General features: G+C 40.0%; 1 protein-coding gene across 1 annotated transcript in view; it reads right to left on the bottom strand.

Annotated features, from left to right (window-relative positions):
- The window catches only part of pde4ba (phosphodiesterase 4B, cAMP-specific a), a 129,084-nt gene extending 127,881 nt beyond the window's left edge, over nucleotides 1-1,203 (bottom strand). The window contains exon 1 of the mRNA XM_020602769.1: nucleotides 1,111-1,203. Coding sequence (XP_020458425.1) covers nucleotides 1,111-1,152 — 42 coding nt within the window. The 5' untranslated portion in view covers nucleotides 1,153-1,203. The remainder of the gene's footprint in view (nucleotides 1-1,110) is intronic.
- Nucleotides 1,204-14,526: the final 13,323 nt, after the last annotated feature.

Raw genomic sequence — 14,526 nt, forward strand, 5'->3', positions numbered from 1 at the left:
TTTGTTATCTGGGGTCCCACAGGGCTCCATTTTGGGGCCTTTGCTTTTTTCATTGTATTTACTTCCCCTTGGCTCTATTTTTATGAAACATGGGGTGTCTTTTCACTGCTATGCTGACGATGTCCAGATTATCATGCCACTGAGTAAGAAGGACACCTACTCGATTCAACCGCTTTTAGCATGTCTTGCCGATATTAAGGGCTGGATGTTGTTAAATTGTTTAAAGTTAAATGATGCTAAAACTGAGGTTATAGTGTTTGGCCAGAATATGTCTGGCGACCATCTTCCTGTAGACTTGGGCTTTTTGGGGCAGTATGTGCGACCGGTGGACACTGATTTTGGGTGTTAAAATAGACTCCGATTTGAAAATGGAGAGCCAGATAAATGCGGTCGTAAAATCTGGATTTTTCTATTTAAGGCAGTTAGTGAAACTAAAACCCTGGACAGTGATCCATGCGTTTGTTACATCACGTATGGATTACTGTAATGCACTGTACGCTGGAGTTAGTCAATCGGGTCTTGCCCGCCTCCAGAGGGTCCAGAATGCTGCCGCTCGGTTATTGGTTGGGGGGCGTAAGAGGGACCACATAACGCCAGTGCTGGCATCTCTCAACTGGCTTCCGGTGCGTTTTAGGGTTCGTTTTAAGATTCTTTTATTTGTTTATAAATCCTTAAATGGGCTGGCACCATCTTATCTTGTGGAACTTTTGCGTCCGTATAATCCGTCGCAGTGCCTCAGATCAGCTGATCAGCTTCTTCTGGAGGCACCAAGGGCCAGGCGGAAAACTAGGGGGGGATAGAGCCTTCGCTGTGGTAGGTCCAAACCTATGGAATGCTTTGCCGCTTTATATTAGGCAGGCCCCCTCGCTGTCTACTTTTAAGTCTTATTTGAAGACCCACTTGTATTCATTGGCGTTTGGCCAGGAATGAGACTCTGTCTGTAGTGTTAGAGTGTTTATTTTATTGTTTATAGATTTTTATGTGTTGATTTTAGATTTGTATGATATGTTAAGCGCTTTGGTCAGCTGTGCTGTTGTAAAGCGCTATATAAATAAAGCTGAGTTGAGCTGAGTTGAGTTGGTCAGATATCTCTGGGACATAATGACTTACATTGTTGGGAGACACCGTGAGAACACTCCTGCTCTTCCTCATCCTTCCTCAAGTTTCTCCCCTGCAGTCCAACCACAGCAGCTTTAAATGAAAACCTGGGAAACACAAACACAAAAATGGTTTAAACTTGGTTTATTTTATGTTTTGTTTTTACAAGTTTCAGTGAAAACTGTTAAAAATGAGGTCAGTGAATTATGCTGTATAACTGGAAACTAATGTTAAGCCCCTTTCTAATGCCTGAACTTTTATTATAAACAAAACCTAATCCTAAATATTCACAAAATTCAATGTCCACCTGGGGTATTACTGCAATATTTCAATCCTTTTTGTCACACATGTAGACAACTCCCTGCATCAATATCGAACTTATGAAAGTGCCTCTCACACTCATTTTGGCTCATGTTTCTAAGAGAACGAAACGAACAGAGCAGTAAAAAAAAAGCTTTGTCTTCAATATCGCTCCTTTGAGGGATATTAAGCAAGTGATACATCAACTTGATAACACTGAAATCCCCCACGATGCATTGCCATGTGATAATGTAGAAGATGTCGTTAAAGGCCCCATAAAGACAACCGACAGAGAGGCTGAAAGGCTACATGATCGCTCCCTTGGTGAACTTTTTTTTTGTTCGTTTCACTGCTGCTTCCTCTGACTCCACAGTGCAAAATATGGCTGATGTATAGAAAACTTTGACTGAATGTTTAAAGGGTTGATTGGTACTGTAATACTGGCGGTTTATAAGCAATTACTTTAGATTTGCAGAGTGCATAAGTAGGGGTATAGGAATAAACAGGTTAAAGAGATTAGACCAGAGTAAACAATATTGAATAAAAGATATAAACAGACAATCCAGGTAAAATCAGGCAGAGTAGACATTTAAAAGATGATGCTGTCTCTGGTAGCCTTATATCCACAGGCATAATGTTCCAGAGCTACAAGGCCCTCTCTCTCATCAGGATTTTAATCTACTACAGCTGAGTACAGGGCTCATGAGAGAGTATCAGAAATCTATCAGGGAGGAAAGACACAAAAATAAAATCAGTATCAAATTATACTGTACTGGGAGCTGGTGTAAAGAAACAGATGTGACATAGTCCAGAATAATAGTTCTGGCTAGACACATGCTGCAAAGATGCACACCTATATGTGAACATCTGTAAATTGAAATCAAAAGATTGAAAGGAAAACACTTTTTCAAACACTGATGATTGAGGCAAATGGTTTTAAAAAGTTTAGTTTGTAAATGTTGGTTTGTAACTGCAATGCTGTAATATAAAATCTTGTATGCATGTGTAAGTTATCTGAATCTACAACCAACCAACTTTGAACTGAGCTCTGTCAGCCTGTATAAGAATAAGGAACCATCACGCTCATATGCCTGCAATGTCACCAGCACCTTGATATCTATGTGCATGTTCTTGTTTACATACTGCTGCACTGCCAGTTCAGACAGATGTTCATGGCAGAGTGGGCCTTCCCTGAAAAAAAGAGCATCTCAGGACCCAAACATCTGATTAAAGAACCGAAGCAGAAAGTCAACATTTCAGCATTTTTAGAGCTATGACTATTTATGTTAAATTAAACGCAAAATTTGGTGCAGTTAATTTTTGATTTGACAACATTACAGGTGCTATAGTACCTGCTAAGTATTGAAGGTAATAGGGGGATTTGTTGGGTTTTTCCCTATTCTACTTTAAGAGCTATCTTTCCATGCAAAGTGCCTTGATGATTCCCTGTTGTGATTTGGCAGTATACAAATGAAACTGAAATGAATTAATAGACTAAAATATAGCTGCACCATCTCAGCTCTGAAAACTACAGAACAGAAGGAACGGAGGGGGTAGAGAAGAAACGATGAAAAGCTATTTTAAATTATAGCAGCTTTTTAACCAGATCTGACACATCTAATCAGTCTGACGTGTATTAACATTTGCCAGTATAGTTACACTTATAGGATATTATCAAGCTAAATTGCCACAGTGGTTCCATTTTCACAAAAGCAAATATATGCTGTTTTCTTTGCACTTGGGACAACCAGTTAAGCAGAATAAGACGTACTGAAGACGTTTCCTTGTGTTCAAGGAACATGTGATGGGCAATTTTCCTTATTTCAAGAATAATCAGCAAATTAACTGATGATGGTGATAATCACTGAGTCTACAACACACAGTGAAGGGATCCGAGGACCCTCTGAGCGAACACAACCCAAACACACATGTGACCCACACCATCTCCCTCACTCTCTCTCACACACACACACACACACACACACACACACACACACACAACTATTAGCATCCATTATGTGTCCCTCTGCTCTGATGTTTTTAGATAATCATTCCTATCTCACAAATGCTGAAGCTTTTTCTTGCCCTTGGCAAATTATACTTTTTTCTGTAATTTTTCCTTTCAATAAGACAGTATCAGCGAGCTAATGAGACCTGAAACAGCCTTAATGGTTCAGCACACTTGAAGCTAATCATTCAAAAGCAGCAGACAAGACTGACCCCACAGTCACTGAGCCTCTGCCTAATGAGCAAATTCAGGCAGCTGTAAAAATGCCCTAAACTCCTGCTTTGCTCCTGTGACCCTGGATGATCTTTCTTTTCCTCCTAGTTTATAGGTTAGAAAGAAGGAGAGTGAGCATCAAAAGTGGCAGAAATGGAGCGAGAGGGAGCACCAGGCAGGAAAAGGTGATGAATGAAGAGACTGTTTGGGGGAAAAGAGGCAAAATTAGATGGAGGGGTTCATAAAAGGAGATGAAGGTGGAAACAAAGAAAGGGAAGGAGAACTACAAAAATCTAGGTCAGAAAGGATTTAATGAATTAATGAGAAAAGGCCATAGGTTAAAGAAAGAGGGATTGAAGAATGAGGTGTAAACCTGTGAAGCAGAGGAAGAGAGAGGTAACACCAGCTAGGAGGCCACTATGCTTAAAGAATAGTCTAGCATTTTGGGAAATATTTCACATCCCTGCCATGGTCGCCACTCTCATATCTGAACTGCAACTATAAGGAAGTAGGTCAGTCAATTTTATCATTACTGTGAAGGAAGGGACATGTGATGCATCTTTTCATGTTTGTATGCTCCCTTTGATGTATTTTGAGACAAGTCGTCTGCTTTATACTATAATGTGCCGGCTAACTCTGATGCATATAGTCAGCAGAAAGACAAGAATGGACCAGACCAGATGCAGTTTCATCCTGAGTAATACAAGCTTAGGATGGGTTACATGACTCTTCATTAGTGTGTCAAGGCAGGAGCAAAAGAGGAGGTATGAACTGGAGATGGTTGTGTGACAGTCTCAGACCTCACCTTTCCAGTGAGATTATTTTGAAAACCCATTTGCCCACCTTTACATCAGAAATCTCACATCTGTAACACTTGGGACATTTTGGTTAGCTCCTAAGAGGAAGTCATCACACTAGGCAACTGTGGACCAACTGCAGAAATGTATCACCCTCACATCAGATCTTAGGCTTGTTTTCTTCATAATAATGGCTGTAGTCACTGGCAAACTCCATGACTGTAGTTATTGAAATATCACTATCTAGCCCACATTGTGCATGTGTCCCACCAAAAACATTATCAGGGTGACTTGAGATATTAATTTCTTTCTGTTGTGCGGGCAAATCTTGGCATGTCTAAGCTGGTGACCCAAAGCTGCTGCTACTACTGTGTCACTGTTGATCCTGTCTGCTGGGTGAGATAACAGCGGCAAATCTGTCGCTACCCAAGAACTTGTGTTTACACTGGATTCATTCTTAAACTAGAATTACTGCTTTGTGGCTGTATGCCTCCACCAATCAGAACACAGGTACGGGACAGATGTGACATCACTGTGACCTTGATGTTTGACCACCAAAATCTTATCAGTATCCTTGAGCCGAAGTTAATACTTGTGCCAAATTTGAAGAAATTGATATATATTACTTTTAAGAAGAATGGTAGTCTGTCCGGCCCTTCAAGATTGGGCTGGACAGACGGATGTGCGGACATACCAAAAATACAGTGCCTCCAGCCGCAGCTATTGGCAGCATGAAGCATAAAAAGGGAAAATCCATCACCATTCGCTACGGCTCAGTTCCACCTATTCATTTCCAGCCCATGCTGCTCTGGTGTTCTTCTCAGTCAAAAGAGTTGCAGTTCAGGTGAACGGGAGGCTCTCAGTTGCATACAAGTTAAAAACAACACTTCATTAAAAAAAAAGAAATAAATAAAACTAAAAGAGCTTTTCTGTAAATCTACACATATAGTAGGCACAATGATTCTTTGAGGCAAAGCCTAACATGTCAGCATGCTAATATCTTATAAGCAGGTTGGCAGGATACCATTAGCTAATGAGCACTAAGCAGAGTTCTCCTTAAGTTGATGGGAATTCATTAGCTGTAATAAATTGTACTTAAGTTGTATTAACTATTATCATAAAACTAAGTTAGAAATAAGAAATTTGACCAGATAAACGATAAATGAAAAGTCACCGTATCACTGAAGTTATGAAAATTTACTCCAACATGGACATTGATGGTTTCATCTCAGGTGAAACCAATATTGTAAGATTAGCATCTTGTTAACTCAAACAGCATTGCCTGTGCTACTGAACAAAAAGGATGTTATTGAATTGGTCCTTCATACTTTTTATTCCATATTCTGCTTGCAATAAAACACAATGTCAAGATGGTTTTGGCTCGCAGTAATTCAATGACACACTGAACATGTTTTATAGTGGAGGGATATATGAGAAACTACGTTATCACATCATTTTGCAGCCTACAGTCTCTGAAAGCCTCCCACATGAGAATAGTGTAGAGGAGAAATATCACAGAGGTTTGAGCAGTGAAAATAGATGTATTGCACCCATGATGCCTACAAATGTGGCTTTTAACCTTATTGTTTTCCATCTTGAAAAGAAAGACAACTGATCCTTGTTATTTCAGCCTCTTTTGTGGTATTGCAGATGATGCTGAATCACATTTTTTCTCTAAGAGATCAATTTATAAACTCCCTTTGTCCAACTTCTAGCTCATAAACCAGCTTCATATTTGCACCAATGATCACACATTTATGTCCTGGCTCCAGAGACAGATCCACAGTCTCTGGAGACTAGCTAATCCACCTCACAAAGATTATCAGTGTGAGGCTGCAAACTGGTGCTCAGAGTGTTCCTAATGAGCAAGCTCCCTTTCTGTACGTCTTTTCATTCCCTCTCTTCTCCCTTTTTACAACCTGGCCTGGCTGTTGTAAGTTCATACACCAGATATAACTGTGTTTCCACTGTCCGTGTAGCAACCCCTGTCCAACAAAGACTTGGGGAAATCAGCTTATGAAAGAGTAAGTGCATTCTCACAACTTCTTCTGGTGACAATTATAAAAAACTTGATTAGCCCCTCTTTTATTCACTCCCTCAAGCACAGTCATCAACTGTAAATGAAAGAGGGGGGATCAAAGTGAGGACTGCACTCCTGTTGAGTACGTACTGGAAATTTTTCTGTACTTGAAAACAAAAATCCATTTACTATGAAAAGTGCTCTGAACGTCACTGTTGTAATTACAGTTACCCAACAACCTCTAACTCCCATTTCAGATTTTGTCTCAAGCTAATGCACATGCACACACAGCCACCTCTGCTGTTCTTGCTCATCCTTGTATCCACTGTTAAATATCAACTCCATTTGGCCTGTCGAGCTGGGGGCATTATCCTGCCACTTCTCTATTGGCCAGACAAGCAAAAGCCCACTTAAAACTGCAGAGTGAAGATGATACAATGATGGCTGGATGGATCTGTAGACTGATAAGTGGATGCGACAGGACTAGGAGGAATTATGGCCCGTTGTTAAAGTAAGACAAATGGTGACATGTGGAATGACGGAAAAGTGAAGATGACACTAAAGTGGAAAAGTGGACCATCTCCTTTAATCACGTTTACACTTTTTCAGCAAAGCAATTGCAACAACAGAATCTCAGTGGGATATTTGTCTTTACAACAAAATGTTTCCTCAAGTATACTGAAGTAAGACAAATGAATAAATAAATCATTTTTTTAAACTGTATCAGCCCAACTGGAAAAGAGCTTTGGCCAGTGAAACTGCACCTCAATGGTATGCATGTCTTCTTTTAGTCCACTGGAAAGTGGAATAAATGTTATTCTGATAGTGGAATAAATGTTATTCTAAATGTTATGCTTTTATTCTCAGTACATTTGTGCGGCTGCATAAATTAACATGATTTTTTGGAAATAAAACAAATATACATTTTGATTATCTCAAATTGTTTATGCACACAGGGTGTCTATAGCCTGGATACTGGATTTTTGGTGCCTATATCCACTGACAACAAACCAGGTGTTTTTATATAAAAAATTTTTTAAAAAAAAAGTAGGCGACATGTTAGTCATAACATTAAAACTCATTAGTTCTTGGTCTATGAGGAAGTAGGTCCTATTCTGTAGGAAGTTACAGGCAGCCCAGAGGACACCTGAGTAGAATGTGGACACCCAAACTGACCCTGACGGGACCCGTCGGTATCCTAGAGTTTGGGCAGGGCTCGGGTAGAAACTTGGAAGTGATTTTTGGGTCCAGGTCAGGTTTGGACACTTTGGGCAAACTAAGCTTGACAGCTGTCACACTCAGATGTCTGCTTTGTTTAATGGTAAGGGATTAAAAAAACACTACAACTCAACTGTGTCGGGCTCAGGTCAGGTGCAAACATTTAACTTGTCAGGTCTCGGTCAGGTTCAGACGTCACACTCTCGAGCACTAGTTGGGTTTGGACAGAAATACGTGGCCCAATCCATGCTCTACTCTTTAAGAGCTGCTTACAGACAGTAATATGCTTCATCACTGTTTTGAAAATACAAAATAGAATGATAATGAACTTCTAAATCACCAAGAAGGCTGCAATAAATACATAAATCAAGGTGATTTCACAACTATTGCTGGATTATCAAGTAAAATCAGTGCTATAGGTATAATGATTGGTTTTGTCAGCAGCCCCCTCGGGTCCTTTCTAAAAGTTCCTCTTAGCAGCTGTGTGAATGGCTCTTAAAGAAGAAACTCCTAGTTAGAAACTTTTAGTACCATTCAGGAGGACTCCAAGTGGTTTTTATCTGAACATACTAGATGCTCTATGGTCCTGTCAGATTGTGGAATAATAATGCACCATTTCAATGGCCTGCTCTGTTAGAAGTGGGTGTTAGTACTTCCCCCTTTAGTGCCACAAATGTGTTACTATATTAGGCTACTTCATTCTCAGTAGAAAAGGAATCCTCAGAGATGGATGACTGATGTCACACGTACTGTAAACAATCGACACACAGACACGTTCCGTTTCCTTTCTGCCCTCAGCCTATTCAGCACATACCGATATCAACACTGCACAACAACAGCTCACACATTAGAGGAGGCTATTAACATACACAGAACACATGAGAAAACACTCTTCCATGTATAAAACTCTGCACAGCGTTGGCGCATCACACAAAACAACAGCATGTTGTGGTTAAAAAAAAAAAAAAATCCACAAGCCTTTCAGCACATTTGTGTAAATGCAAAAAAGTCTGATAGATGTCCAGATTATCATGCCACTGAGTAAGAAGGACACCTACTCGATTCAACCGCTTTTAGCATGTCTTGCCGATATTAAGGGCTGGATGTTGTTAAATTGTTTAAAGTTAAATGATGCTAAAACTGAGGTTATAGTGTTTGGCCAGAATATGTCTGGCGACCATCTTCCTGTAGACTTGGGCTTTTTGGGGCAGTATGTGCGACCGGTGGACACTGATTTTGGGTGTTAAAATAGACTCCGATTTGAAAATGGAGAGCCAGATAAATGCGGTCGTAAAATCTGGATTTTTCTATTTAAGGCAGTTAGTGAAACTAAAACCCTGGACAGTGATCCATGCGTTTGTTACATCACGTATGGATTACTGTAATGCACTGTACGCTGGAGTTAGTCAATCGGGTCTTGCCCGCCTCCAGAGGGTCCAGAATGCTGCCGCTCGGTTATTGGTTGGGGGGCGTAAGAGGGACCACATAACGCCAGTGCTGGCATCTCTCAACTGGCTTCCGGTGCGTTTTAGGGTTCGTTTTAAGATTCTTTTATTTGTTTATAAATCCTTAAATGGGCTGGCTCCATCTTATCTTATGGAACTTTTGCGTCCGTATAATCCGTCGCAGTGCCTCAGATCAGCTGATCAGCTTCTTCTGGAGGCACCAAGGGCCAGGCGGAAAACTAGGGGGGGATAGAGCCTTCGCTGTGGTAGGTCCAAACCTATGGAATGCTTTGCCGCTTTATATTAGGCAGGCCCCCTCGCTGTCTACTTTTAAGTCTTATTTGAAGACCCACTTGTATTCATTGGCGTTTGGCCAGGAATGAGACTCTGTCTGTAGTGTTAGAGTGTTTATTTTATTGTTTATAGATTTTTATGTGTTGATTTTAGATTTGTATGATATGTTAAGCGCTTTGGTCAGCTGTGCTGTTGTAAAGCGCTATATAAATAAAGCTGAGTTGAGCTGAGTTGAGTTGGTCAGATATCTCTGGGACATAATGACTTACATTGTTGGGAGACACCGTGAGAACACTCCTGCTCTTCCTCATCCTTCCTCAAGTTTCTCCCCTGCAGTCCAACCACAGCAGCTTTAAATGAAAACCTGGGAAACACAAACACAAAAATGGTTTAAACTTGGTTTATTTTATGTTTTGTTTTTACAAGTTTCAGTGAAAACTGTTAAAAATGAGGTCAGTGAATTATGCTGTATAACTGGAAACTAATGTTAAGCCCCTTTCTAATGCCTGAACTTTTATTATAAACAAAACCTAATCCTAAATATTCACAAAATTCAATGTCCACCTGGGGTATTACTGCAATATTTCAATCCTTTTTGTCACACATGTAGACAACTCCCTGCATCAATATCGAACTTATGAAAGTGCCTCTCACACTCATTTTGGCTCATGTTTCTAAGAGAACGAAACGAACAGAGCAGTAAAAAAAAAGCTTTGTCTTCAATATCGCTCCTTTGAGGGATATTAAGCAAGTGATACATCAACTTGATAACACTGAAATCCCCCACGATGCATTGCCATGTGATAATGTAGAAGATGTCGTTAAAGGCCCCATAAAGACAACCGACAGAGAGGCTGAAAGGCTACATGATCGCTCCCTTGGTGAACTTTTTTTTTGTTCGTTTCACTGCTGCTTCCTCTGACTCCACAGTGCAAAATATGGCTGATGTATAGAAAACTTTGACTGAATGTTTAAAGGGTTGATTGGTACTGTAATACTGGCGGTTTATAAGCAATTACTTTAGATTTGCAGAGTGCATAAGTAGGGGTATAGGAATAAACAGGTTAAAGAGATTAGACCAGAGTAAACAATATTGAATAAAAGATATAAACAGACAATCCAGGTAAAATCAGGCAGAGTAGACATTTAAAAGATGATGCTGTCTCTGGTAGCCTTATATCCACAGGCATAATGTTCCAGAGCTACAAGGCCCTCTCTCTCATCAGGATTTTAATCTACTACAGCTGAGTACAGGGCTCATGAGAGAGTATCAGAAATCTATCAGGGAGGAAAGACACAAAAATAAAATCAGTATCAAATTATACTGTACTGGGAGCTGGTGTAAAGAAACAGATGTGACATAGTCCAGAATAATAGTTCTGGCTAGACACATGCTGCAAAGATGCACACCTATATGTGAACATCTGTAAATTGAAATCAAAAGATTGAAAGGAAAACACTTTTTCAAACACTGATGATTGAGGCAAATGGTTTTAAAAAGTTTAGTTTGTAAATGTTGGTTTGTAACTGCAATGCTGTAATATAAAATCTTGTATGCATGTGTAAGTTATCTGAATCTACAACCAACCAACTTTGAACTGAGCTCTGTCAGCCTGTATAAGAATAAGGAACCATCACGCTCATATGCCTGCAATGTCACCAGCACCTTGATATCTATGTGCATGTTCTTGTTTACATACTGCTGCACTGCCAGTTCAGACAGATGTTCATGGCAGAGTGGGCCTTCCCTGAAAAAAAGAGCATCTCAGGACCCAAACATCTGATTAAAGAACCGAAGCAGAAAGTCAACATTTCAGCATTTTTAGAGCTATGACTATTTATGTTAAATTAAACGCAAAATTTGGTGCAGTTAATTTTTGATTTGACAACATTACAGGTGCTATAGTACCTGCTAAGTATTGAAGGTAATAGGGGGATTTGTTGGGTTTTTCCCTATTCTACTTTAAGAGCTATCTTTCCATGCAAAGTGCCTTGATGATTCCCTGTTGTGATTTGGCAGTATACAAATGAAACTGAAATGAATTAATAGACTAAAATATAGCTGCACCATCTCAGCTCTGAAAACTACAGAACAGAAGGAACGGAGGGGGTAGAGAAGAAACGATGAAAAGCTATTTTAAATTATAGCAGCTTTTTAACCAGATCTGACACATCTAATCAGTCTGACGTGTATTAACATTTGCCAGTATAGTTACACTTATAGGATATTATCAAGCTAAATTGCCACAGTGGTTCCATTTTCACAAAAGCAAATATATGCTGTTTTCTTTGCACTTGGGACAACCAGTTAAGCAGAATAAGACGTACTGAAGACGTTTCCTTGTGTTCAAGGAACATGTGATGGGCAATTTTCCTTATTTCAAGAATAATCAGCAAATTAACTGATGATGGTGATAATCACTGAGTCTACAACACACAGTGAAGGGATCCGAGGACCCTCTGAGCGAACACAACCCAAACACACATGTGACCCACACCATCTCCCTCACTCTCTCTCACACACACACACACACACACACACACACACACACACACAACTATTAGCATCCATTATGTGTCCCTCTGCTCTGATGTTTTTAGATAATCATTCCTATCTCACAAATGCTGAAGCTTTTTCTTGCCCTTGGCAAATTATACTTTTTTCTGTAATTTTTCCTTTCAATAAGACAGTATCAGCGAGCTAATGAGACCTGAAACAGCCTTAATGGTTCAGCACACTTGAAGCTAATCATTCAAAAGCAGCAGACAAGACTGACCCCACAGTCACTGAGCCTCTGCCTAATGAGCAAATTCAGGCAGCTGTAAAAATGCCCTAAACTCCTGCTTTGCTCCTGTGACCCTGGATGATCTTTCTTTTCCTCCTAGTTTATAGGTTAGAAAGAAGGAGAGTGAGCATCAAAAGTGGCAGAAATGGAGCGAGAGGGAGCACCAGGCAGGAAAAGGTGATGAATGAAGAGACTGTTTGGGGGAAAAGAGGCAAAATTAGATGGAGGGGTTCATAAAAGGAGATGAAGGTGGAAACAAAGAAAGGGAAGGAGAACTACAAAAATCTAGGTCAGAAAGGATTTAATGAATTAATGAGAAAAGGCCATAGGTTAAAGAAAGAGGGATTGAAGAATGAGGTGTAAACCTGTGAAGCAGAGGAAGAGAGAGGTAACACCAGCTAGGAGGCCACTATGCTTAAAGAATAGTCTAGCATTTTGGGAAATATTTCACATCCCTGCCATGGTCGCCACTCTCATATCTGAACTGCAACTATAAGGAAGTAGGTCAGTCAATTTTATCATTACTGTGAAGGAAGGGACATGTGATGCATCTTTTCATGTTTGTATGCTCCCTTTGATGTATTTTGAGACAAGTCGTCTGCTTTATACTATAATGTGCCGGCTAACTCTGATGCATATAGTCAGCAGAAAGACAAGAATGGACCAGACCAGATGCAGTTTCATCCTGAGTAATACAAGCTTAGGATGGGTTACATGACTCTTCATTAGTGTGTCAAGGCAGGAGCAAAAGAGGAGGTATGAACTGGAGATGGTTGTGTGACAGTCTCAGACCTCACCTTTCCAGTGAGATTATTTTGAAAACCCATTTGCCCACCTTTACATCAGAAATCTCACATCTGTAACACTTGGGACATTTTGGTTAGCTCCTAAGAGGAAGTCATCACACTAGGCAACTGTGGACCAACTGCAGAAATGTATCACCCTCACATCAGATCTTAGGCTTGTTTTCTTCATAATAATGGCTGTAGTCACTGGCAAACTCCATGACTGTAGTTATTGAAATATCACTATCTAGCCCACATTGTGCATGTGTCCCACCAAAAACATTATCAGGGTGACTTGAGATATTAATTTCTTTCTGTTGTGCGGGCAAATCTTGGCATGTCTAAGCTGGTGACCCAAAGCTGCTGCTACTACTGTGTCACTGTTGATCCTGTCTGCTGGGTGAGATAACAGCGGCAAATCTGTCGCTACCCAAGAACTTGTGTTTACACTGGATTCATTCTTAAACTAGAATTACTGCTTTGTGGCTGTATGCCTCCACCAATCAGAACACAGGTACGGGACAGATGTGACATCACTGTGACCTTGATGTTTGACCACCAAAATCTTATCAGTATCCTTGAGCCGAAGTTAATACTTGTGCCAAATTTGAAGAAATTGATATATATTACTTTTAAGAAGAATGGTAGTCTGTCCGGCCCTTCAAGATTGGGCTGGACAGACGGATGTGCGGACATACCAAAAATACAGTGCCTCCAGCCGCAGCTATTGGCAGCATGAAGCATAAAAAGGGAAAATCCATCACCATTCGCTACGGCTCAGTTCCACCTATTCATTTCCAGCCCATGCTGCTCTGGTGTTCTTCTCAGTCAAAAGAGTTGCAGTTCAGGTGAACGGGAGGCTCTCAGTTGCATACAAGTTAAAAACAACACTTCATTAAAAAAAAAGAAATAAATAAAACTAAAAGAGCTTTTCTGTAAATCTACACATATAGTAGGCACAATGATTCTTTGAGGCAAAGCCTAACATGTCAGCATGCTAATATCTTATAAGCAGGTTGGCAGGATACCATTAGCTAATGAGCACTAAACAGAGTTCTCCTTAAGTTGATGGGAATTCATTAGCTGTAATAAATTGTACTTAAGTTGTATTAACTATTATCATAAAACTAAGTTAGAAATAAGAAATTTGACCAGATAAACGATAAATGAAAAGTCACCGTATCACTGAAGTTATGAAAATTTACTCCAACATGGACATTGATGGTTTCATCTCAGGTGAAACCAATATTGTAAGATTAGCATCTTGTTAACTCAAACAGCATTGCCTGTGCTACTGAACAAAAAGGATGTTATTGAATTGGTCCTTCATACTTTTTATTCCATATTCTGCTTGCAATAAAACACAATGTCAAGATGGTTTTGGCTCGCAGTAATTCAATGACACACTGAACATGTTTTATAGTGGAGGGATATATGAGAAACTACGTTATCACATCATTTTGCAGCCTACAGTCTCTGAAAGCCTCCCACATGAGAATAGTGTAGAGGAGAAATATCACAGAGGTTTGAGCAGTGAAAATAGATGTATTGCACCCATGATG

This window comes from Monopterus albus, unplaced genomic scaffold (assembly GCF_001952655.1).
Source record: "Monopterus albus unplaced genomic scaffold, M_albus_1.0 scaffold58.1, whole genome shotgun sequence".
NCBI classification, from domain to species: Eukaryota; Metazoa; Chordata; class Actinopteri; order Synbranchiformes; family Synbranchidae; genus Monopterus; species Monopterus albus.